Consider the following 26,071-nt stretch of genomic DNA (forward strand, 5'->3'; position numbering starts at 1 on the left):
AAGCAAGAGACGTGCGGCTTTCTGGCTCGGTTCGGTTGGAGCTGAGTGCGATGGGAAGCAGGGTGGGGGCCAAGTCATCTGAGCACGGAAGAAGACAAAAATAAAACATGCAGAATCCCCCCTGGGGAAAATGCTTCACCATCCTGCACCTGAGCCGCTCACCCAGCAGCACTCGCCATCCTTGTGGGCTCTGGCACAGCCCCAGCTACTCGTGTAGGTGCAGCTTCTGCCTTTCCCTGCTCTCAGGAGGCTCTTTTATTAGGATGCATTACTGCATCAGGGCACGCATCCCCCTGCACCCCTCCCAAAGCTGGGCCATCCACACCCCATCCCAGACGGGCTGGAAGGGGCCTCCCACAACCCGTGCTGCGCTCTGGAGAAGTCATTATTTCTTAAGACTTTTTCCACGGGGTTTGTTGGCCGGGAGAGCCTGTTAGGGCCGTGCGATCCCTGCGGCTGCAGAGCATCATCCTTCCCAGATCTGTCCTGGGGAGCTGCTCGCGAGGGTTCCTGCTGCCAGGACGAATTCCCGCAGCGCGGCCTCGGTTACGCGAAATCACCTGCCGCCGGCTTCCAGCCCTTCGGCCATAAATCATGAGCTCCTTGCCTCGAGGAGAAGCCGTTCAGATTTTGTGTTGGAAATTGCTAGCGAATGCGGCCCGTATTCCGTGTCGGTTTTGTTTTTATTGAAGAGGAAAGGATATTGCTCATGGAACATTTGCGGGCCCTGGGCTGCCGCGGCGCACGCTAAGCAGGGCGCTTGTTTTTATTGCAGGCGGCTAATGAGATGGTCCTCTGACAAATCCCATAAACACTATTAGAGAAATGAAATTTATTATCTAGCTGTTTATCATGAGTGGATTCAAGGTAAAGACTCGTGTGGAGGTAATCTCAAGGGATGGCTTTGAGGTAAAGCGTACCCAGTCCTTACGAAACCCTTATCTGTTTACCTGCCGGCTTGTTTTGTTTCCCCACCTCAAGGCCGTTTGCTGAGGTGACCTGTGCCATTTCAGTCCAGTTACTTTCCCTGGGGAAGGATGTGGGTTTATTTTTTTTAGGCGAAACTCTTCCATGGTTTAAGCAGGCTGCGTTTCTTCTATGCTCATCTTTCTACTTCTCAATAAGTGTAGGCACTTTGCTCTTCTCCCCGTGTCGGAGTCCTCAACCTGGGTCCCATTGACCCCTCGTCTGCGGCGCAGCGGCTTCTTCAGGCTGGAATCACCAGAAGGAGCACTTCAGCTCTAATTTCCTCTTCTTGACTCCCCCGTTTTGGCGATGGGTTTGTCACGCTGGCACAGCTGAGTGCTGCAGCTCTGCTGTACCGTGTGCTGCCGGAGAGGAGCCGTCCCCGGTCCCACCGACCACCCCACGGCAGATGCCTTACAGACAGCACAAAACCCACCCCTGGGCTTTGGGGAGAAGCTCGACCTCCTTTTCCCTTGTAGATATTTCTCGTCTTTAGCCCTTGGATGCTCTCGCTGCTCTCACTTTCCATAGCCAGAGCCTGCAAACGTGTGGCTGTGTCCTCGCGGAGCTCTCCGTCACCTGTGCGTGCGGCCGTGCTGCTCCAGCTGGCTGTTCCCACACTGCCTGCATACCGCAGGCTTTTTTCCTAAGCCCCGCTGTTGTTTCTTTTGGCTGGAACAAACATCAAAACCCCACACCCAGGGCTCGTGGAAGGCAATGGAAAAGTCTTCTTGAGTCGAACCGACGTCTTCCTTTCGGAGCTCTGGCAGACGCGGACCCGCTAAGCCTTTCCACTGGGCTGCGCCTCGCCGACAGCTGTTATTGCCATCGTGCAGATGGGGAAAGTGAGAAAACTGATGGGTGTAGCCTCCCAGGGCGGCCCCCTGTCCTCCTCTCCCAGGACACGTGTCAGGGCTTGAGGTGCCCAAAACCCCCAGGGTGTGACCTGAGCCCCGAGATGGATGCACTTTGGGAACGGGGTGGTAGGAAACCCTCTGTGCCCCCACTGCGGGTCTTCTCTGATCCTGGTGGTCCCAGGGCTGCAGAGCCCTTGCCATTGAAAGCACCTACATCTCATCTCGGTGTGTTACAAAAAAAAAAAAAGAAGCATTTACAAGCCAAGTCTCTGGCTTATGTTGCCTTACAGCTTACACGAAACTCTTAATATGGTGCCTGTCTCTTCTAATATCACTGCAGCGTTTTAATTGCATGAACTGGAAGCTGCTGCTCCAGTACTTAGTGGGGGAACTTTGCAGGGCTTTAATCATTTGCTAAAAAGCTTTCGGGCTCCATTACCATCTCATGGCTTTCCGTAATTGAGTGCCTGCGAGTTGAGAAGCCTTCAGAGCAATAACTCGCTCTCCGGATCAGACGGTCCAGAGCCACGGCTGCAGGAGGAAGCAATTAAACAAAGCTGAGCCCTCTGGGGCGCTGCCAGGAGCTGGCAGCCTGGGACCGTGGGGCAGAAAGGGCTCTCGTGGCTGAGCACCAGCTTCTCCTCCTGCCTCTGGAAAAGGTTGGGCCAGGGGACAGCCCAGCAGAGGGAGGCAGGCAGCGCTGCAGTGGCACGGGGCGCCGAGGCTGCTGAGCGATGCCGGTGGCGGAGCCCAGCTGAGAACTGGTGGCTCGTAGCAGGTGAGAGGTGGTGGATGGAGGATGATGAAGGACCAGCCTGATAAAATCCGGGAGAGGAAAAACATCCTTGGCTCACCGGTGCTGTGGGGCCGGCGGTTCTGCTGGCGGGCGCTTCGTGTCGCCGCCACGGCTGCACGAGGAACGTGACTGAGGGGAGGGGACGGCTAATTGCTGCAGCGAGTCAAGGGCTGTTTAAGCAGCTAATTAATTCCTCCTAATCAGCCCTTGATCTGTTGAAAACTGCATGGCATTATCTCCTCTGCTGCAACACCTTGATAATTCCTGTCTGAATGGCCTTCATGGAGAACATATTTAAATAAACTCAATAGAGATTTCAGACAGATAGCAACTATAATTACCAGCTTGTACAAATTAAAACGTGGTTTGTTCTGTTCTTTTTCTCCTGCCTTCGCTGCCCAGAGCTCCCGCTAATCATGTTCTTGCTGCTGGTGGCACGCTGGTCCCCGGGGCGTTGCAGCACATGCCTTCGGAAAGCCTCTGCCGTGCCTGGTGCCGGGGTGGGCATTTCAGATGGGGCTGCGCACGGGCACACAGCATCCTCACCACGTTTGGGAAGGGGAGCAGCAGCTTTCTGGATGAAATACCACTCGTGGAAGATGGCATGATGCTCCCCGGGATCAGCCCTGCAGCTTCCCTCCTCCTGTCTCTGCCGGGGTTTGCAGTCTGCTGGAAAAGCAGAGGTTTTCTCCCCGAGGAGCTGCAGGACACGTGCCTCGAGCAGCCGCAGGAACCCACGTTGGAGCTCTCAGCCTGGCCCCGGTGCTCAACCACCGCTGCCCAATATACCCACCCCGAGCACTGCTGGCTGCAGAGGGCTCACACACGGTTTGTTAGGAGGGATGAGATCAGGCAGGCCACCCTCATTTCCTCTGCAGTTACTTGGAACAGCCAGAATCGCTGGCTGCTCAGCGTTTGCCAAAGGTCAGCCAGCCCCAGGGCTCCCAGCCCCGCGGTGTCCGTGTGCTTTCAGCCCGCTCGGTTATTTCTGCCCCTCATCGTGGCGTCCTCCCCGCTCTCACGTAACTCCTGTGAGTGCCTGAGTCAGAGTTTGGGTGCTCGGGCGTCTCTCTTTTCTCCCTGTCTGTTAGATAAATGCAGTAGCTGCAAGCAAGGTCATTTTCTGGCACCCAAGTGCTGGCAGAGAGCGGGGAATGTCATGCTGCTTTAATGAAGGATTTCAGGGATTCGGAATGAGAAAATTGATTTTTCACAGCCGGGGAACGATTTGGTGCCCCTGGTCTCTGGAGGAGCATTAAGGGGACTGTCAGATTTCCTACACTCTCGTGGCATTACGAGCTGGCAGGGGCATGCCTCCTGCTGCAGGAGGTGTTCGCACGGAGCCATCAGAGCTCACGTCGGGGTCTTTCCTAACCCAGCAGCAGCGTGGAGCCCGGCATCCGTGGGAAGCTGGCCCAGGAGAGATCAGGCTGAAGGGTAAAGCTACAAAAATTGCTTAGGTCGTTCTTGTCTTAAGGTTTTTGAGTTTGAGCTGAATTGTCGACGCATCCAGGGCTCACTCTGTGTATGCAAACTGTCTTGGTGCTGGGGTGCACAGATGCTCCGGGGAACTGATTGTTCTTCCTCTAGGTTTTTCATGAAATGTTTGAGTTTTGTGTCCCTCAGTGGGCTGTTTCCTTGCCCCTACGTGGTGGGATAAAACCCTTAACACTGTGAGACAGGTACAAGAGGGACAACATATCCTATTCACTGTCATCTTACGTCCAGCTCAGACATGTGCATTCACCGTTTTTATGCTTGGCCAGGGCAGGAGCATCCCCAGAACCAGTCAGAGCATCTCCCCGAGTGGGCAGCAGCTTTGGGATTTCCCAGGATGTGGGCACAGCCTCACCACCCTGATCCCAGAGAGCTGGGAAGCAGTTGCACACCTCGGCCCTCCAGTGCCTCAGTTTCCCTTTGTGAAAGAGAGCTTCTGATCCATCCCAGCCCGCCAGGCACGCCGCCTGCCTAAATTCAGTTAGTGCCCACCCGGTGTTGTGGTGCTAAGGCAGTGGGGCAGCGTGAGGACATCGGCCAGCTGATCAGCAGCCTTTGGGGTGTCTGGTTTCGTTCCCTACCTCTGGGGCAAGCCAGATATAGAAGGGGAGTCATGCGAAACAGAACAAAGTCTCCGTTTCAAAGCCGGGGTTGAGCAAATTAAAATGTAGCACGCTCAAAAGCCAGCTTCCTTGGATGGCAGACAAAAAAAAAAATAAATCAATTTCCTTGAAACAAATACTAAATATTAATGAGAGGATATGGTCTGCCATGCACACAAAGCTGTAAAGAGCATTTCCCGTGGATCAGCGGCGGAGGCAAGCTCGTGAGATGAAATTGCTTTTCCAATGGCTATTTGTGGCGCGTCTCAAGGTGGCTCGGGAAGGTTTACCCACCCCAAAAAAAGGAACAGAGAGCTCCGAACATCTCCTTCTTCCTAGCAGGGCGGCCACGGGGGATGCGTGGTGGTGCTTTCAGTGCTGTTTACGCACTTGCCCAGGCGGTTGGGGAGATGGCTGGGTTCGTGTTCGGAGGAGGCAGCCCCGCGTTACGCACGGGGGGAGCGATGCCCTGGGAGCAGCAGCCTGCCAAAATGAAGAACACAGGGCCCAGGAGCCCACCCGGCTTTGCAGCCACATCCACATGCTGATTTATTCCGATAACGAGCTTTGGGGGAAACATTCAAAACCTGCTTACAGCCATCAGCGAGTTTTTGTAAAGTGAAAGCGCAGGGCTTTGGAGAAAGAGCCTTATTTTTAGTTTCTATTGCTTTGACCCTCGGGTAAAGTCAGGAAACTTTGTGTTGCTCCATTTCCCCGTCCCGATGCCGTGCACGGCGGTGGGAACAGGGGCTGCCAGCCTTGGCCGGGGAGCAAGCATCGTGCCAGGAATAGCTGCAGCCACGGAGGGTGCCAAAACCATCTTGCGTCCACGGCGCAGTAAATAAAAACACGTCGGCTGATGGTTTCATAAAACCATGAAGCCAGCTGCGTAGCCGTAGGTCGGAGGAGAGCTAATATTAGCCAGCAGATGACTAAAATTAGAAAAGCAGAACCGAGCCAGAACTAATTAGCTGCTCGAGGAACAGAACCAGAACCGGAACAAATTAATTGTTCGGAAGCCGAAATACCAGCGCGGGGCCTGGCAGGAGCCCCCCGGGAAGGCTCCACGCAGGCTCTCGCTCAGCTTTGCTGCTGGTGACTCATGCGTGGGCTCGTGGCGTGCTTGGAAAAAGAGTCCTGGGTCCTATCTGGAGGCTGCAACAGCCAAATACAGGTTGATGTTTCGCTCCTAGCCGGGAGTTTGCACGATGCAGCACGAGCTCGGCTGCACCGGGAGCGGCACGGAGCCAGCTGGTGCCCCGAAGGGCTCCAAAACAGGCTCCTTCCTTCTGCCCTGTCTTGCTCTCTCGCTGCCCAGACGAGTGTTTGTAGCGGCGAGGGTAATTACGAGGCCACCTGGATGGCTCCTGGAGGCCTCAGCTCTCAGCCTCAGTTCTGAGATGCTTTGCCGAGCTCTCGGAGCGAGCCCGGAGCTGCCACCCGTGCAAACGCCACCAGAATAATTTCCAGGGAATTAGGAGGCTCGCAGAGATAGCCGGCACGCGGCCGTGGTTTTTGGCTGTGACTCAGTCACCTGTGTGGTCACTTCTTTTCCTTTCCAAAGGTGGTAACTCACCCTATATTTCTTCTTTTCCCCTCTCGCAGCGCTCAAACAGCAGCTCCCGTTTTAGCAGCAGCATGACGCACGGTGTTTTAAATTCAATTTAGAATACAAACTATTTATACCAGCCAGGAAAAGGCAGTGAAGCAGCTCTCTCTGTCATGAGTGGATTTGTAATTTCGGAGCAATCATTGCATAACTAATTGAATCAGCTCTCAGCATGTGAAATCGGCGCCCTGCTTATCGGAGGTTTTCATCTCGCTCCCCTCCCGAAGGCGGCTGTCCCCCCTCCGCCACCGGCACTTTGTGTGTCTGCAGCAGCCTGGGAAGAAAGCGGTGCCTGCAAAGCCGCCCTTCCCTGCTCGCTGCTTCAACGGAGCCACTAAATTACCAAATTTACTCGGAACGGGTGAATGGCCGGGTTGTGGGTGTCCCCCAAAGCTGCCCAGGCTCCGTGCGAGGGAGCGGAGAGTGTTTGAAGCTAATGAAGAGCCCAGCGTGTCGGAGGAGCAAATTGATGTTGAAACATTCCCCTGGCTCCTACCAGGGTGTGGAAAGGTAGAAAACATTCCAGCTGTAGGGATTTTGATCGGGTTGGGAGCGAGGCTCGGGGATGTGATGACTCGGGTGGGTCCAGAGCTGCGGATTTGGGGAGCAGCTCCAGCCACCCTCATGCAGCAGCCTCCCAGGGCGAGGGGGCACCTCTCCAGCTGCATTCAGGGCAGGGGGCCGTCAGCTTCTGCTGCTCTGCAAAACCTGGAGCTTAACGCTGCAGGCAGAGGGACACACGCTGGCAGGGATGCTGACACCTCCCTGGAGATGTGAGGGGCCAGGGACGTCACCAAACGGCGTGCGTGGTGCTGGGAGGTGGGTGAGGAGCTGAGGCGAGCCCTTAATGGCTAAAATTGCTGAGCGCTGACGAAGGCCAGCTGGTTCAGCACGCCCAAGGGCTGCGGTTATCTCTGCCAAGCTGGCAGGTTTTACCTGGGGGGAGCTGGGGGGAGCGCTGCAGATTTTTCTGGAAGAGGGCTGGGAGGGGTTGCCCCTGCCTGGTAGGGTCTGTGTGGCTGGGGGCAGGTCCCAGCCTGGGAAATCAGAGCTGGGGAGCCCTGTGGTCCGTCCCCTGCTCTGGGATCTGTTTTCTTTCCTTGCAGAAGAGCACTGCCAGGCTCCATCACACGAGCCCGTTGGCTTCGATGGCCCTGGGGCAGCCTCAGCCTTGCTGAGTGCCCCCAACCACCCCTTTCCTTTCCTTTTGTCTTTTCAGGTGGCGAGATGGGAGCACAAAACGCGAGCGCTCAGCCGGGTCTGCGGCTCTCCACACACCGCCTGTTACTGCCTGGGCACTGTGATCCTGATGCTCAACTGCGTGCGGAGCCACTGGTAAGGATCCAACTCTTCGTATGGAAACCCAACGAGGTGCCCCCACAGGGCATGGGGACTGAATCCAGCCCCAGCGTGTTGGTTTTACCTCGATCCCTTCAGCCAGCAGATTTATTCCGGGGTTTGGAACACCCCAGTCAGGCAGAGGGATGCAACGAGGTGGCTGTGGGCAGGAGAGCAAACCATCAGCACCCATCGGGTGTCATGGATCTTCTTGCCCCACTCTCTTGGGGCAGTTTCCCCTGCCCTGCGTGCAGCCAGGTGGCAGGAAGGCTGCGGGCACGTACCCAAGAGCAGAATCCTTTAATTTTCTGGTGAAAACAATGACCAAAATGAAGCCTGTTTTTAAGAAATCCCCATTTCCTGTGCGGGAGAGTGGGATTATCTGTGCACTTAGCGAGCAGCCTCTTCAAATTCTTATCTGCAATCTGTTTAAACGCTACCTGTGCTAATAGTGCTGTGTGACTGATGCGCCCTCCACCATGGGAATACGTCCGCTGACGTTCTGAGTGCAGCACAGAGGTTTGCTGCAGAAGATTTCCCCGATGCCAGCAATTTATCTGCGATCTGATAGGCTTTATCTCCAACGCTGTGAGGAGAGGCAGGCTCTCTACTAAATTTCCAGATTCAATTATGCCAGGGTCAGAGCTAATGGGTTGTTTAGTACTCCGGGTAATTTCCCAGGCACGGAGATCTCAGGTTGGAATTTGCACATGTCTTTAAGAGCTCTGCCTTCCTGGAAACGACACCGAGACCTGCCCTTGCCCTTCTGCCTTTGTCACCGCTGCTTCTTGTTGCAGAAAGCCCAAGAAAGCTCGCGGTGAATGTGGCCATCGCTGAGTGCAGGCGGTGTGGGGCTCAGTGCCCGTGGCTCGGTGACACGGCACGCTTGGATTTCGCTGGGGAATGTCTCGGCAGTCTCAGGCACTGATGACACAGCTGCTTGTTGTCTGGGAAGCAGTGCAAAGCCTTGAGCCCGGCCTTTAATTAAAAACACAGCTGATGGGGGGACGATCCCAGCTCCTGGGGGCTGAGCGCCGATGGGGAGGGTCAAGGAGGCTTGAGCTGTCCCAGCACTGCACCCCAAGCTCTCCAAGTCCTTCCCCTGGGAGCCACGGGATGCTTTCAAGCTCCATCCCCAGCTCCGTGAGCCCTCCACAGCCCCAGCCAGGAGAGGCTGTGCTGTTTGGGAAGGCGTGATCCTGCCCCCTGCTCACACATGAAGGCAGAAACCAGCCCCAAACTGGGCTCCAGCTGCCCAGAGGAGGACCCGTGAACGCGGGCACTGCCATCTCAGGGCTGCTTCCACCAGGAGGGGCACAGCTCTCGTGCTTTCACTTTCCCCTTTAATCATTTTTTTTTCTCCAAGTCACTTCTGCTCGGCTGCACTGATGTTTTTGTGGGCAGGGGCTGCTGGGGAGCGCTTGGAGAGCCCACAGGATGCCTCTTTTGTTTTTAAACACCTGCTTCCTCTTCACAGCTGTATTTTTGGCAGGCTCCCAGCCAGAAGTGGAGGCAGGGGAGGGAAGAGCAGACAAATTCTGCAGGTTGGCATCTGGGCTGCAAGCTCCAATGCCTCCCCTTCCTCAGTCTTGTCCCCAGGTCAGTGCCGTGATGGTCTCATGCATTTTTTCCATCCAAAGGGGTACCTTGGTTGTACGAAAAGAAATATTCCATGCTTATTAAGCAATTAGGTGCTTCCCAACCCTGAGCTTCGTTATCAGCCCCGGAGTGTTTCTGAGAAGCAATGCAGAGTGACCTGTGACCAGAGGGGACCTGCTTAGTCAACCACACGAGGCAGGCACCCTTAATTGCTTCGGTGCAGCGATGATTTTCATGATGTTTGTTTGGCAAGAAGCAGGAGCTTCTTACTGGAGCTCTTATCAGGGAAAACAACTCCTGAACTTCTGCACTGCCTGCCTGCACTGTGTTCATGGCTGTAACCCTGTGACACGGGACATGCCCCTCTGTATCCTCCTGCACATTTCCATCCCGTGTCTCTCTCTGGGTTTAGCCACCTTGTTGGCATCTTCCCCTGCTCTGACTGTACAATAAGCCAGGGGTGCTGCTTTTGGAGCTCTCCCCTGCTCCCCTTTGTTTGCTTTTTCAAACTCCTCATCCCACAGCAGGCGTGTGCAGGTGGTTTTGTACCTGGGGTGCTTACAGACTTCCCACCTTAGGGGCCTTGGGGTGTTTTTCCGAGCTGTAACAGCACCACCCCGCATACGTGTGCCAAAAGGGGGATTTGGCAGATGCAGAGCGAGGCCCCGGGGGTGTCTGGGTTGTGGTGCCTTTGCTCCAAGCACGCCCTGCAGAGGCTGAGCAAGGACAACACCTTTTCAACAGAAAGAACCCACCCTGGGACCCGATTCAGCCCTGGGAGGGGCCGGGTGGCATTCAGCAGTGCGCTTCTTTTACGCTCAGCTTGTTTACTTCCTGGATTTGCTATCAAGAACAAGCGTGTTGTAAACGGCATCGATCTCCGTATCACAGCGTTTTGTCACCACGCTCGTGATGGGAACTGAGCGTGGCCCTCAGCAGCCCACGTCCCCTCCGACCCACGCTGCCAGCAGCAGGCTGAGCGTGGCTGGGAAAAGCTCTGGGTGGACCAAAACACCTCGTGCCCCCCACGGACCCGCTGCCGGGCAGGGAGAGAAGCTGCTCCAGCCCCGAGCTGACCTAAATAACACGCACCCCAGCGCTGGCAGAAAGGCAAAGTCATTATTGGCAAAAGAAGCTGTGAAGATGATGACCGAGCTCCCAGTTGCTGGTGGTATCGGCGGGATGGTTTTAGGCTTTATTTCCTTTTTTTTTTTTCATTTTTTTTAACGAGCGAGGTCTTTTGTTGCGGCGTGCAGGCAGCGGTGCTTGCTGCTGGCCACCGCTGGACCATTTTCCCCCTGCTGCCTGCTTTTGCCAGGGGGAACAAAGCCTCCTGCACGGGGACGGGGACATGCCGCGCAGCTGCCTGCGCCCCCGACGCTTCCCGCTGCCTGCCAGCCCCCGTCCCACTTCTGCCCCAGTTGCACTTGCCCAGTTTCCAGGCTGATTTTGGGGATCGGCCGAAGGGAGCGCTGCGGCAGCGACCCAGTTTGCTCGACGAGGTCTTTGCTCTGCTTTGTGGGGAAGGGGTTACAAAATGTGGTCACCGTGTGCCACCGAGAGAGGCCCAGAGAGCTGAAAAGCTCAGCTTCTCTCTCACTACAGCATTTCCAGGGTTGCTTCGTGCTCCATGTGGCTTTTGGGGATGCATTAGGGCTGCAGGTTTGGTTAACTTTCTGTTTTTGCAATATAAGCTCCTGTTTGTGCAACCCTGGCCACAGGTCCCCTCCGCATCCCCACGGGAGGAGCGGTGCCCCCAGTATTCCCCTTGCCCCCGAGGCTGAGCACACTGCGGGTTAAAAACCACTTCCAGCTGTGTGACACCTCCGTCCCCGCGCTGCGGGGCCATTTCCAGAGTGCTTTTCCAGTTCATGTGCTTTATTCCCACCACGCAGCACCGCCTGCACAGCAACAGCTGAGTGCCTGAGCAAACGCCCTTTGTTTTGGGAAAGCAGCGCCGGTTGCCTTGGCATCCTGGGGCAAACCCCGCTGACGGGGAGGTTGTGCAGGTGGCCACGGGGCTGCTTGCACCCCTCGGGGAATCAGCCACATCTGCCAGTTGGGCCAGAGCTGCTGGATTTGGGATTTTTGGATGGAGCAGGGAGCGGGTGCCGCTGGTGTTTGTGCCGGCAAACCCGCAGGTACGCGTGGGGAGATGCTGGGGGAAGCCCCGTTTCCCCCATTTCCATTCCCCAAAGCTGGGGGGCACCCCCCAGGCCCCCTCTACCCCACAATCACTGGCATCCTCGTGACAGCAGCCGGGGATGCGATTAAAGTAGGTCACAGCCCATCCATCCCTGCCCTGGGAGGAGGGCAGCTCCTCCCCACGCCACTCGCTCCGCTCGGCGCACAAAAGCGTTTCCAGGTACCAGGACAAAGCCCGGCTGCAAGCGGCGTCCTCTCGGGTGCCGAGCCGGGATGCTGCCTTGCAGCACAGCCAGAAATAAACGCTGTGATGAACGTGACTCAGAGGCACATGGAGAAAGGGACCGGTGATGGGTGGCCGCGGAACTCGTGCCACACGACGGGGACGGCCCCCGCCTCGTCCTCCCCCTGCCAGGAGGGTGAGCCGTGGCCCCCGAAGGGGCTCCCCTGCTGCCTGCAGCGGGCACGGATGCCACAATCACTGCATCTGCTGACGGCTCCGTGCTGCTCGTCGTGGCCCGGCATCATAAATTGCTTGAAAGGTTTATTTACCAGTCCTGAAAACTCCGGCGCGCATCATGTTTAATGCAAACAGAGAGCGTGTCTAGGAAGGTGGAAAGCAGCACCGGAGGGCAAGGCAGCCCGTTATCTCTGCGCAAACGCCTCCCTGCCTAGCTGCAAGCCGAACAGCAGGGCACAGAGCAGGGCATGGAGCAGGGCATGCTGCTGAGGGTTGCTCCTGCAGGCCTGCGAGAAGGGAGGATGGCATCAGCTGGAGCAGGGGACACGGCTTCGCCAAAGCAAACGGCCTCACGTGCTGGTTGCAAAACCTCCGCGGCTGCTTTTGCAGCCAGTTCGTGCTCTCGAAGCCACGTTCGTGCTTCTCATGCTCCGAGGCCGAGGCAGGTCACGAGCACAGGATAGGGGAGCTCCAAGGATGCAAGATAGCGTTAATCCTGCTAATCCCGAGCAAAAAAGCAGCCTCTGAGCACCTCTGCACCTCCCTGCTCACATCTTTTTGCATCCCCACAGGGCGATGGCTTTCCATCCAAGCCCCGGCAGTGCTGGTAGCAGGGACACAGGTTTGGGCTTCCTCAGCGGGGACGCTTTTATTACTGAAAAACAAACATCAGGGATGCGATGCGAAGGGCTGTGAGGCTGCTGGATTGTGCCTTCCCGTCAGCACTGATTTTAAACAAAACCAGGATGAACCTGGAGAGCAGAGGGCAGTGTGCTGGGTCACGGAGGAGCTCTCCAAGGCTCCTTCCAGCTCCCTGCCCAGCAGAGTACATTTATTCTGTGTTTTGCTTCTTTGCTCTAGTCCGTGCTGAAGGATGAAACGGCTTGCTGTGGGGGCCTAAAAGCTCCCAGAGAGTAGAAAACCTGGTAGGAACGAGCTCCAAGGAAAACAAGAGGTATCAGCCAGGTCTGTGCACCGTAAGGTTTAAGTATCATCCTGGGCTTTGCTTGGCGAGTGCCTCGCCAGCCGGCCTCGAGCCTTCGCAAGGTGCAGCCCCGGCTCTGTCAGCTTCCCGGGCAGGACTCTCAGCTCCAATTTGGGCAGCAAAGAAAACCAAGGGATTTGCAAGGCTCGCAGAGCTGGACGTTAGGAAAAAAAACCCTCCCAAGCAGCGCAGATAACATCACACGAGCTGGCAGCCCTGAAACCACCGGGTCTGTTCCACGCGCAGAGCGGGGAGCACGAGGAGCAAGAGGCAGGCAGCGATGGCCAGGGGCGCAGGAGTGCTGTTATTCCGCTTGAATTTCAGCCTCCAGGGTGCTCATTAAAACATAACAAAACAAAAAAAAAAACGCTCCGAGTTTCCTACCTCGTGTGTCAGCAGCATGTGGAGAGGCGCTGCACGCAGCTCCGTGGGGCTCTTATCTCATCTGCCTGTTATTAACGGGCATTTCTGAATCACAGCCTTATCTCGTTTGGAGCCCTCCGCTCGCACCGGAGCTATGTGAGGCGCCAGGGCTGCCAAGCCCTGCTCCTGGGCAAAGTTCGGGTGGCCCAGGACAGAGGGGTCACGGATTTTACGCTCGAAAACAAGCATTTGGGAGGTCAGACCCAAAATGCCTGCCTGAGCCTGGAGCCGAGAAGCGCAGCTCCAGCATTTTCCTTTCACTGCTCCCATCCTCCCCCTGACTGTCAGGCCCCAGCCATGAATCACTCCTGGGCACGTGGCGAGCCCACAAAAGCTGCAAAATGTTTTGGTGGAGAGGAACGGGGGTGGGAGCACGAGATAACCCGGGGGATTGTTCCCCAGTCCTCCAGGTCCCGTGCTGAGGCATCGCAGCCTCCAGCGTTTGCCAGGGCGTCTTTGTGCATTTTATATTTATTTTTTTTTGCATCATATTGCGCCTCGGTGGGGTTGACATTTCCAGGACATTTCCAAGACATTTCCACCAAGGGTTGCGAGTTAAAATAAGTGCCCCAGGCCAAGCCCTGGCTGCTCACCATTGCTTCTCCCACTGGAAAAGGGGATCCTGAGAAATGCCAAAGGGCCCCGAGAAGTGTCTTCCCCAGCAGCATCCTCTCCCAAAGCTCTGCCTCTCCCACAGGGGGGTGATGTTGGCAGTGAGTGGCCGCTATTAACAGCCCTTGTTGTCTCTCTGACAGCTTCACAGAAGCCATGAAGAGCCAGCCGAAGCTGGAGGGCTTGGACAGCCACTGGGCTTATTGCTCAGGCTTGGTCATCTTGGCCGTAGGGACCTTGTTTGTCATCTCCAGCTTCTTAGCACTGGGATTCACCGGGACTTTCCTAGGTAAGCACGAAAAAATTCAGCAGCCGAACCTGAAAGTTCATTGAGCCCCCCCAGGGGTCTTTTGGCTGGGCAGAGCCCCGTAATTTCGTCCTCCTCGTCTCGGGGGAGCTGTTAGGTTTGTTCTGGCTGTGCGATACCGCAGCGTGATCCAGCCACGCCGTCACCTTGCACGGAGCTGCTCGTGCAGCGATGTTGCCCAGCCGGCCTAATCGCCTCCGGTGCCGAGCCTGAAATTGTAGAAATACGGCTAATTATCGCGGAGATCAAATGTCCTGCAGAAAGAGCAGCCCAAGGGCAGAGCTCCTGAGCAGGTCAGCACCTGCATGGTGGGGAGGAGGAGGAGGAGGAGGAGGAAGGGGAGGATGAAGGAGAGGTAGGAGCCATCCAGGCGCCCTGCGCTGAGCCCCCAGCCGCCTGACACGCGCTCGGGCAAGATCTCATTTGCTCTTCCCCTCTGCAATAAGCCTGACATCCGCTGACAGATCCTTTTATCTGCCGGCTTTCTGGCAAAAGGCATTTTCCACTGTGCCTGCTCTCACATTTAGAGAGTAATTCTATTAGCATTGTTGACTTTAGAAATACGCCAGTATGTGTGGAATTCATAAAAATAAAATAGAGACGGGAACAATAAATATCGAAGGAGAGGGGCAGCTCCCGCTGGCTGCAATAATCACAGCCCCGGCTTCGACACCGCATTTAGGCTGTGCTTTTGCAAGTGCTTTACAAACCAGATTCAATTAGCTCCTGCAGCGTCTCCAGGAAGAGGAGAGGGAGGTAATAAGCCTTCCTGGTTTCAAGTGGAGGCGCAAAGAGACGCCTTGGGTTGGCCAAGATCCTGCCGCCAGAAATAGAGCCCAGCACTCCTCAATGTGGGCTCCTGGCTTCGTGTGGCACCCCTGGCCCCCAACCACCAGCCTGTGGCTCCCTCCCAGCTCGCCCGCAGCCCCCGGGGGTGATGCTGTGCGCGGAGACGTGTCCGGGGAGGCCGAGCACAGGAGCACCCAGCGGCCGGAGCTGCTTGAGCGCTCCTGAAGCCCGGCCAGCTCCGGGGCTGTTGACGTAAAGCCTGATTCAGCCGACCAGGAGGACCCACTGGGCTTGAACCGCTGGGGAAAAAAAAAAAAAAAAAAAACAAACGAATGAGTCAGGCTCGGCGTAAGCAGGGAGCGTGGCCCCGGCCCCCTCCGTTTTGGCACGGCCGGCGGTGCCCCCCGGGGAAGGGAGGAGGCGGGCGGTGGTGGCCCACATTGGGTGCTGCTGCTCCGTCCTGCACAATGGCTCGTGCCAAGCCTGGCGTGACGCAGCAGGGAGCGGGGCCAACGCTGCCAGCTGGAACGTGACGGGGACAGCAGGGCAGAGCCGAGCCACCGCAGCGCTCGTGGGGCAGGAGGTGCCGGGAGCATCCATCCTGGGGGTGGTCAGCTCCAGGGAGCCCCCAAACTCAGCTGAGAATGATGTTCAGTGTGGTTTCTACCGACACACGGGGTCTGCAGGGCTCAGGGGGTCTCACCTGGGTTGAGCACCGTCCCCTTGCACACCCAGCTGGTGTCCTGGGGCTGCGGTGGGAGTGGGGTCCCCGGGCGGTGTGGGCGCTTCTGGCTGTGGGTAGGGGAGAGCTGTGCTTCTTTGGCACCGAGTGTCATTGCATCATCCAGCTGCTTCTCACAGCCGGTTGAGCTCAAGAGGAGTTTAGAGAGCCTGAGATGCCTGAGCACTTAGCGAATTTGCTGGGACAGCATTTGACCCTTCCCTCTCCAGTTTTCCTAAAGCAGCGAGGGCTGAGCCATGCGGGACATGGAGGCTGCATCGGGGCTGCCCAGGAGGACCCCTCTTTAACAACCTTAAGCTCCGGAGCACAGCACTTTGTCTCTTAAATGCAGGCTAAATGGTTCACAGGAGCCACCCTTCAGCCACAAGCCTTTCTGTGCCACCCCATTGCCCCCAGGACCAGTCCCAGCCTCCGTTTGCAGCAGCTGGATGCGGCCCCTTGCCACGACAGCCCCGACCTCCTTCTCCCCTGCAGGACCCCGCTCCCACCCTGCCGGCGCCAGCGTGCCGATTCGGAAAGCACCGTGTGCTTGCTGGAATTCAGTTCAGGGCCGTTTGCCCGATTTTCTGACAAAGGCAAGAACAAGTGCTTGGCTTCCCGGAGGCTGGGGGCACCCAAGAGGCAGCTCTGCCTGTCTGAGCCCATCTCTCCACACCCACGCGCGGTTCCTTGCGGTGCTGACCAACATTTCAAGTGAACCAAACTCGACCAAGCTCTGTTAGTGGGTTACGGTGGACCCGGTGGCTCTGAAAAGGGGCAGTGGAGACACTTCGGGTTGCATTGTGCTCAGGAGGCCGTGGGAAGCTTAACGGGGTGCATTGCATGGCTTTCTGCTGCCAGGATCCAAAGCAACCCCCAGAGCAGCGTCTCCCCTTGGGGGCAAGGTGATAACACCGACCTCCAGCCAAAAAAATGCACCCAAATTAGATCCCAAAGTGCCTTGCCCTGACAGGGGACAGATTCCTGTTTCGAGGGCTTGATGGAGATGCAAGAGATGCCCAGGCTGATGCTGATGCCCAGTCCCTTCCCTCAGCACCTGCCTGGCTGTGAGAGCCTTGCAGATCCTCTCTGTTGGTTGCGTTCCCTTTGTGCAAACCTCCCCGGTGCCAGCGTCATTTGGGGCGCGAGGTGTTCAGCCCCGAGGCGAGGGCGGGCAGGGATAATGAAGCATTTTGACACAGAAGAAAGCACAGCAACGGCAGCGCTTGGGGGGTGCTTTCTACCAGAACAATCTCCGAGACGCATTGCCAAGTAACTGTGAGAACATATAGTATAAATACCAGGCAATTATCTCACTTAGTGGCCTGTAGTTAAAGCCCAAAAGCGTTGTATAATTGGGCAGGCGCTGTTTATCCTTGGAAAGAAATGTCTTAGCACCACGTGAGGTCAAAGAAATTACTCGGCGATCCAGGTAATAATAATAACCTTGAATACTTTGCACTCCCATAATGTGCTTTATCTGGATTTCCAAGCGCTTTCTCACCATACATTAATCCTCGCCCCCACTGCGCTATGAGAAATACCGATATTATGGTCGGCACACAATGGGGCTGGGAGGAGACGTGCCCAAGGTCAGGGAACGGGCTGGTGGCAGCGCTGGGGACAAAACTCTGGGTCCTGAGCTGGTGGACTGCTGGCTTGTGCCGTGCCTTGTGCCGCGGACACGGAGCAAAACCCTTGCTGGGCTTTGTGGTCTTCTCATTGTAAGAGCAGCAGGAGGCCGGGCTCTGCATCCCAGCTCCTTTGCCCCCCCTGAAACGTGGTTCACGAGCTGCACATCTCCTCACTTGTCATTTTACCCAGGCACCCTTCAGCAGCACCGAAAAGATGACTCCGCGCTGGATGGGAAGGCTGAATGCTGACAGTTCTGAGAGCTTTCCTCATTACGGATGACAATCACCTCCTATCATCATCATCATCATGCCGATAATTGAGTGTTTTGTAGGCAGAGGTGCTATTTTCTGAAATTCTGAGAAATTCTCTGAGCCACGAGATAAGGGTGGCACTGAAAGAGGGCGTTTGGTGGTAGCGGTCTTGATTGTAGCATCTCAAAACACCATTACAGTGCTCTGGGCTTATTTCCCCATTAAATGGCTTTGGACCTATGCACTCGCTTCCTTGTCGAGTGACTTTAGAGGGGCAATTTTCAAAGGGGAAAGCAGAATCAGCCAGGTGGGACCTCGAGAGCTGTGTCCTGGGGAGGAATGTAGCTGCCGTAGCCTTGCTGCACTGCACAAACCTTCCTCGTGGGCAAAGAGCCATTCCCGGAAAAGCTGATGGACACGGAGTAAACAGTCAGCCTATTTACTGCAGCTTTCTGAGCCTGCAAGCCAGCAGTAAAACCCTTCATTCACCTTCATTTTCCTTTGCTCTGCCTCCCCAGCAGGGATACCCCAAGGAGGGCACCGCGTGCCGAGCCCCCCGAGCCCCCAAAACTCCTTCCTTAGTGGATCCTAATGAGAAACCCTCTGCTCGCCCTGCAGGTGATTACTTCGGCATCCTGATGGAGGCAAAAGTCACCAGCTTCCCCTTCAGCATCCTGGACAATCCCATGTACTGGGGCAGCACGGCCGTCTACCTGGGCTGGTCCCTCATGTGAGTATGTGCCCCCACCGGCAGCGCTATGGGGTAAATGTGGGGTCTGTGCGCTATGGGGCAGGCGCTGTCGGGGAAGGTGTAAGGTGCTGGCTTGGACCAGGGGCCAAGGAAACTGTTGGCGATGGGAAATCAGCAATAAAATGGCCGGGGAGTAAAATGGCAGGGAAAGCACAACGTGCCCTGGCTTCTCGCTTCCTGGCTATTTTTGTGCCTCTGAGATCTTCTGCTGTCATGAAAGACTTGCGGCATTAATGGTAGAAAAATAAATAACGGCCAAGAGCTGGGGAGAGGAAACATCAGCAAATGCTCTGCCGCCGAACGGGGTCCTTGGCAGGCTCTGCACATGGAAAAATCAACAGTCAGGGCCGAATTCATGCCGGGTGTCACTCAGCAGGGGCAGGGCGCTGATACCAGGGATCAGTGTGACCCTGTAATTACCTCTGAAAAAAAAACAAAACAAGCCAACACACCCTTTCCCCCACTGCATGGCGATAACACTTCCGAAACACTCCTCATGTGATACAACACAGCTTAATAGCCTGCTTAGGAGGAAATGAATAGGCTGTAATTTAGCAGTAAATGAGCAATATACTCTATTCTGTGTATTAAGTTTTATGTGGCTTTCATTTAATATCACATTTTATTTATTTGCCCAGGAGAAAAAAACAACACTGGCTGCCTTGCCTTGGGAGCCCGTAGAGCATTACAAGTCTTTATCTCTACATATTTTTCATGGGCACTCCCGAACGGACCCACCTCTCTTCTCTTTCTGTGGAAAAATAAAAACCTTTTACCACTTTATGGTCCCCTTTTCAGCCACGTCTGCGGCAGCAGACCAGTCTGGCCCCTGGTAATAAGCCAAGCCGATGGCTCCGCTGAGCCTTGCTGATGTTCCCTCTGCACGGTGAGATCCCCCCCCTGCAGCCGTCAGGCATCGCTGCACAAGGTTATTTGCCTTCCTTGCAGCCCCACGGCAGCTGGATTGGGTCCAAACCCTGGGAAATGGAGCCCGAGAGCCAGCCTCACGCCCTCGCTACCCGTGGCCACCGCAGGGCTGGGCACAAGGGGACAGCGTGGGGACAGCGGGGCAGGAGGAGCCCCCCACGCCACACCGCAGCCACCCAGTGTGACATACCCGAAGGAGGAATTTGACCAGAAGGAGTTTATAAGATTTTTATTTTTTTTTTTTTTTTTGCAACCAGCATCAAACAATTTCCTGGAACCTCTGCCGAGCCCCCTCGAGCTGTTTGTGCCGCAGAAATCCCCCCTTCGCCCCCGCGACAGAGCAGCCTCGCACCGGGTGCTCTTTGCTTGGCCTTCCAACACACAGTCCCAGGGAAAAGCAGCTTGAAGCAGCTCAGGACAACAGTGCGATTGCCTCTTTTTCTTGTTAAAAGACTGCTCCCATAAAGGGCAGCAAGGTGTGACAAATAATTGCTGGTGACAAATTGCTGGAGCTGTGCAAAGTGGCACCAGGACACCACCCGCCTGGCCCTGGGGAAGCTCAGCACAACCCTCCCCGCTGTGTTTGTGGCCGTTTGCCTTCCCCCTGATCTCGGCTTGGGTTTCTCAGTTTTTCTGGGGGTTCCTAGGGCTCTCCGGAGGTCTCGCTGGAGTCACAGGGCTTTAAGATGTTGGGTGGCTGCCCGCGGAGGGGCCAGATTTAACATCCCGGGGGCGGGAGGGATGCTGCAGCTGAGCTGTTGGTACAGGAGGAATGCATCTGCTGACGGGCTTTGGACGTGGCCTGAAATGTAGAACGTATTTCGCCTCCCTCGGTGATGTATCATGCTCCATATCGTGGCACTGGAGCCCAGAGGGTTGATTCATTTCCAGCTGTAAGGGCACATACCGCATAATGGAAGCGAGCTTGGCAGCGCCCCAGACAGCCCACGATTAGGACTCCGACGTTAGGAACATGCTTTGGGGCCAGAGCCGCTGTTTTCTCCCTTCTAGGATGTTGCAAATATCCCGGGCTTGACTAATGGCAGCTCCACAGTCAAAATAAACACGTCTGCCAAACGCGTTGCAGGCAGAGCTTTGACCCCTCGGTGCGTGCAGCAAGTGGAGGGGTTCAGGGCTGTCGGGGCTCCTTGCCGTGCCCAAGGGGGATGCATGAGGACAAAGCTCCTCTGCTGCTCACCACAAAAAGGGGAGTTCGGGGAGGAAAGGGCTGCGAGCAGCAAACGTGAGGCAGGAGCAAAGCAGCACATCCACGAGCCCACGCGCATCGCTCTCGCAAAAAACCCCACGGCAATGGGGAGCTGCAGCAAGGGGTGGGGGCAGACAGATTTCCTATCAAAATAAGTCCTCAACAGCTACCAGGACCACAAAAAAAAAAAAAAAAAAGCACAAACCCTACCTGGCTGACTCATCAGCAACCCTGCTACAAAACGAGCCGTGGCTCAATAAGTAGGTCGGGCTCGTAAGAGAGCAGAACCACACAAATGCTCCTCGTCGCCCGAGCCAAGCGGCCTCATTTCTCCCCCCCAAGATAAATGGAGCGTTGGCTGTTTCGAGACGGCTCCGTGTATCGGTGGTAGGGGAAGTGTTTTAACTCATGGCAACAGGCTGTGTAAATCAGAGCTGGCACCGCAGCCAAATGATGCAATTAGAGGTCTTGCTGTCAACAAACAATCATGCAAATTTGTTCCCTCTGATACAAATCAAGGAGGAGACATGACTAAGCATGTAATAGCAGGGGGTGGGGAGACAACGATGTTGCCCCGTGTATCCTAATGAGGAAAAAACTTACAGCAACATGGAAACGGTGAAAAAAAAACGGTGGAAAGGGTGAAAAGTGTGTGCACCTCTCCAGAAGCTGCAGGGTTCAAGTGCTTCGAGCTCTGCTCTGAAGGCATTTTTCCCAACAGGGCTGGCCCCCTCGCACGAGGCTAGCGAGATGTTTATCCTCACCAGAGACCAGCTAAGTACATTTTATTGCTGACAGCCAGCTCTTGTCCCCTTCACAGAGCTGTAACCAGCAATTAAAGGCAATCAGCAGCGTCCTAATTAATGGCAACGCTTGCAGACGGTGGCTGGAAGCATGGGATGCAGGCAGGATGCTTTGGGGGGGCTGATGCTAAGTGATGGACTGGCCACAGCCACGTTTCTCGCTGCAGAGATGAGGCTGGGACCTGGTGGGGAATTTGGGAATTTGTGGTGTTGGCAGCTGGTTTGGAGACTGCCGAAATCCCAGTGCCATGGCAAGGACCTGGCTGCCTTCGCTACCTTCTGCCCCTCACGCCCTGATGCTTTCAGGCCAAGCATCAAACAATTAACCCCAACACAGGCAGCGCAGCGTGGCAATGGGGTTAATTCTGATTTTTTGGATTTTTTGGCCCCCTTGCTAAAAGAAAAAGCAGCCCCCATTGCATCTGCAGTCCCCGAGCACCGCTGCAGCGCAGTGTGGCCGTGGCATCGGCCCCCGTGCTGCGCCCGGGGACCCTCTCAGTGAGGATCATTCAGCCAGGCCCTGGGGACCAGCCAGGACCCTCTCAGGGCCACCATCTCGCTGTGTTTGGTGCCATGCACTGCCAGGTGCCTCCTGCAGCCCGGGTGGCCCGTATTTCTGGGCACACCAGGCGTCTCCCTTGCAGCAGGCTGGCTCGGCGCCACGGCCGTCCGTAAGCAGCTGCTCAGCTATTAAACAGCCTCCTAATCTCAGGACTTAGCATCAAAGCAGGAGCTCTCTTAACGGAGACGTGCGGGGATCAGACTTAAAAGAAGTCGCCGAAGTCGGCTGGGGAAGAGGCTTTGCCAAGTAACATCTGTCTAAGACAGTTAACATTAAGTACAAAAAAAAAAACAAACCAAAAACCACCAAAAACACACCGCCTTTTGTTCACTTCTGTTTAATGAGCGAGCGAGAGCTCTCATGGAGCCTGATGTCTCATTTCACTTTCTGAAGCAGGTCTTGCATAAGCCCATGTACTCACCTGATCTTCTCCTTCCCTTTCAAAACAGGCACGCAAGCCCAGCTGGCCTTCTGCTGACAGCTGTAGTGGCAATTTCCTACACAATTGCGGTGCTCTATGAGGGGTGAGTAGCTCTGCAAAAGTGGAGGGCTTCTAATTATTCCTACCAGCTTTAGCTCCCAAGGTTTCGGGGAACTGCAGAAGCAGAGAGGGTTTTGTTTTTTGTTTTTTGTTTTTTTTTTTTTCCAATTCATGCAGCGGGGAAGAAGGAAAACAGAGGATTGTTTTCCAGTTGTTTTGATAATGGGCAGATTCCTTTCTGAAACTATGTGCTGAGTTCTAGGAACATTTGCGCCTTTGCTTATTTTTATCAAAGCGAGGTTTTTCTCCTTCGGCTGCCCGCCTCTGTCTGCACAAAAGCACTAAGGAAGGCAGGACGAGGACTCATTGTGGCAGCTGAAGAGGCCCTACAGGAAGGACTTGCATTCTGTGGTTCCTCGGATGGGCTCCTCTGATGTTTTACGCCACGGTAGCCAGGCAGCCCTGGCTGAAGCAGCCCAGAACCGTTCCCAGAAGTACTGGTTAGACTTCAGCAGTACAAGGGCTTCTGTCTTTTCAGGGAAGAAGGAGGGTTGGGGGGGGCACAGCTTCTGTTCCCTGAGGCGAGGCAGGAGCAGAGGTCACCCCAGAGCTCCCAGCACCTTCTCCCCCTTCTCCTGCCCCTCTCTCGTGTGTCTCTGCCCCCTCTCTCCCCACGTTCCTGTCCCCCAACCACAGGCCTTTCACAGAAGAAATCTACCGGAGGAAACAGAAGGGAGCAAAGACCAAGTAACGACGGGTACGTTTGCTGCTCACACGTGTTCTGTTCACCAAGGGGGGCTCCGGAGGGGCTGCTCTGCCGGGTACCCCCACCTCTGGGCACACTGGATGGGGACAGGAGTGCTGCCCACCTTCCCAGCCCTGCCTTCCCCTCTCCCCAGAGCCCTTCCTGCATTTCTCGGGAGCGTTGAGCCTCAAATCTGTGCACAAGCCTGTGTGGGAAGGCTTCACACTGCAGCCTTTGTGTCTGCCTCCTGGCAGCCGACCAGCAGCCCCCAAACTGTTTTGATCATATACTTGAGAGTCAGCGCGAGGGAACGCTGCTGGGGAGTTTTGAGGCTCCAGGTTTGATCTAAACCAGGCGGAAAAAAAAGCAGATATTGGCCAAAAAGCAGATATTGGTGCTCCAGTGAGTGCCCAGGGTGTTGTACGAGGATGTGTGTGTCCTACAGCACTGCAAGGAAATTGGGCATCCCTGCTTCGTGCTGGGGTTGGGGGCATTTCTGTGCATGTGCTCACACCAGCTTACTGCAGAAACTCAGCCCTGGCTCGTTTGTTGGGCCAAAGGCTTCTGCAAAATCCTGGCCCAGCTGCATGCACACGTTACTGCCCAGGCTCCTTTCCCTGGGGTTAAATACCACCCTGGAAACCTCCCTTTCCTCTCCCTGCTGGTGGTTGGAGAGCTTAGCCCCTTAGCCTTTGCCCCAGCAAGGCTGCTGCTGCACCAGCACTGTCCTTAACAGCCTCTTTTTGTCTCTTTGCCTTTTTTTAAAGCAGTGTCTTGGATACCTCGGCGCAGCGTGCCTTTGCGCTCCCCACGCTGTCCGATTTGCCCACTTTTCCCACCGAGATGTATCCTACTAATTAGCCCAGCAACCCCTAATGAGCCAACTGAGCACCCTGCAGTATTGGAAGCAATCAGAGGAACAGTACGAGCACCTCCTCGCTCAGCCCGTGGGAGCTGGAGGGTCCTGATCCAAGGTCCCCAGGGCCTCCCGACCTCTCCTCCTGCACCGATTATTGAAGATCTGCAGGGTACAGAGCAACCCAGCTCCAGCTCCGGACCGGGGGGCACTGGGGGGTCTTTCATGAGCAAGCTCTGAGCACGCAGGAGCACCGGCTGCAGCTGATGCTCTGTGCAGAAGGCACTGGAAGCAGGCTGCTCGGGACGGCGATGCCACTCGGTGCTTTTCGGGGCAGCTCACTTCATCTCCTCGCTCACTCCGCAGGCTGACACCTCGGAGGGGCTGATCCTCCGTAGCCCCGCAGCACCTTTGCAAGCAGACGCTGCCAAAGAGGCACAGCCTGGTGCCCCCGGGGCTCTCAAACGCTGCCAGGTGAGGAAGAGGAGCAACTGCTGCAAAGCCAACACCAAATCCCTTCTTATCCGGAGCAGTGAAACCTCCCCGACCACGACAGCGGTTTTCCAGCGGTGCAGAGCCCTGTAGCATCTCTGTGCTGCTTGCAAAGGGGACTGCAGAGCACGGAGATGTGAACGCACTACCTAAACCACTGCCTGGGGACAGCAGAGGGATGGCAGCTGTCCCGTGGGGAAGCCCCAGCCTGGAGAAACCACGCTGGGAGCAGAGAAGACCAAGGGGAAGAGCCAGTTCCCATCGGGTACCCACAGAAGGACTGGACCTGGCCCTGGCCGTGCCGGTGCCCCTTCCCTCTCTGCACCCCGGGGATAAACCCCATCCATCCCCTGCTTTGCCCCAGGCTCCTGCCCCCCTTCCCCACCACCCAGTGCCTTCCAGCTGTTCTTCACTGCCTTGCAGGGGCGGGAGGGAGGGTTGGGAAGGGGTTCTTCCCCTCCGCCCCCGCGAGATGGGACCAAATACAGCCTGGGCTCATCCCGAGCCCTGCTGCTGGATCCGGCCCTGAACAGGACGGTCCCAGGGCTGAGGCTCCAGCCCCACGCTCAGTGTTTACAGATTCCCAGAACAGTATGAGAAATAAGCTGTAAATGACCAAAAAAAAAAAGCAAAAAAGCAGCGTAAAGCTCCCGGCAGAGGACGGCGGCGCGGGGAAGGGGGCTGTGGGATCAGTCCTGGTCCCACCCTGGCACAGCGCCTCGTCCCCATGTCGTGACGTCCCCTCCAGAGAGGGTCCTCGCTTCTCTCAGAACAGCCCAATTCCCTCTTGCTTGTGCATGGTTGTAATTCACCCTCCCGGCATCGCTCAACGGGAATTAAAAGTGTCGGTTTCTTTTCAGCCCGGCCCCGGTTTCTTTTTCCTGCGCTCACGGACGCCGTGTCTGTGCCTCGCCGCTTCAGAGCCATCGCACAAGGATTATTTTCTTGTATTTCTGTCTCGGCGACCTTCCCCTTGAAGACTGGGGTATAGTATTTTATTTTTAGCCAAGTTTCCACATCCCCTCCGCGGTTAATGTTTATAGACAGAGGCTCAAACAGCCCAGTGCCCATAGCAACCAGCGCGGAGAGGATGCGTTGCATTATGCAGACAGTTTATGTCAGAGCTGCCAGTCCTGGCTCAAAGTCACTGATGTAAATAAATTCAGATTCGGTGATAGGTGAAATCAGTATTTACCGAAGGGGCATGTGCTCGTTAGGGGAGGATTACTCTAACGAGGGCTGTGTTTGTGCTGTCTCGCTCCCGGGCTGGGGAGCGCGTACGCCTGTCCTTGTCCTGCCACGAGGCTGCGGGGACCCCCCCTGCAGCCCAAAACAGGACCCCCCTGGTCCCCAAAACAGCATTGGGCCCCCCAGGTGGGTGCCTGTCACCACACACCCCGCTGATGCAGCCGCTCTCCTCGCAAGCTGGTGGCATCCCAAAAGCACAGGGGCTTGGTGCTGTGCTGGGAGCATGTCACAGACCCCGTCCCCGAATCTGCCACTTCACACCCAGCCCTCCCCACTCTCATCTCACAAAGCTTTTTGGGGCTGTGCTGGCTCTGTCACCCTTTTTAGGGTCTTTCCCCACAGCAGCCGGTGTGGGTGAGCGCGTCCCGTGTCTGCAGACGTGGCTCTGCCTGCTGGGAAGCTGGGAT

At 56.0% G+C, this 26,071-nt stretch overlaps 1 protein-coding gene across 5 annotated transcripts in view; it reads left to right on the forward strand.

Annotated features, from left to right (window-relative positions):
• Positions 1–25,275, forward strand: part of PEMT (phosphatidylethanolamine N-methyltransferase) — a 39,066-nt gene extending 13,791 nt beyond the window's left edge. For 3 of the 5 annotated variants that reach the window (XM_032197888.1, XM_032197884.1, XM_032197887.1), the window contains exons 3-8: positions 7,547–7,662; positions 14,033–14,178; positions 18,211–18,322; positions 22,292–22,366; positions 23,020–23,080; positions 23,839–25,275. In XM_032197888.1, the coding sequence (XP_032053779.1) occupies positions 7,547–7,662; positions 14,033–14,178; positions 18,211–18,322; positions 22,292–22,366; positions 23,020–23,074 (504 nt within the window). In that variant the 3' untranslated portion in view covers positions 23,075–23,080; positions 23,839–25,275. Of the gene's footprint in view, positions 1–7,546; positions 7,663–14,032; positions 14,179–18,210; positions 18,323–18,981; positions 19,074–22,291; positions 22,367–23,019; positions 23,081–23,835 lie in introns of those variants that run through there. The other 2 variants (XM_032197885.1, XM_032197886.1) reach the window with 2 other exon arrangements.
• The last annotated feature ends 796 nt before the right edge of the window (positions 25,276–26,071 follow it).

This window comes from Aythya fuligula, chromosome 15 (assembly GCF_009819795.1).
Source record: "Aythya fuligula isolate bAytFul2 chromosome 15, bAytFul2.pri, whole genome shotgun sequence".
Classification (NCBI taxonomy): domain Eukaryota; kingdom Metazoa; phylum Chordata; class Aves; order Anseriformes; family Anatidae; genus Aythya; species Aythya fuligula.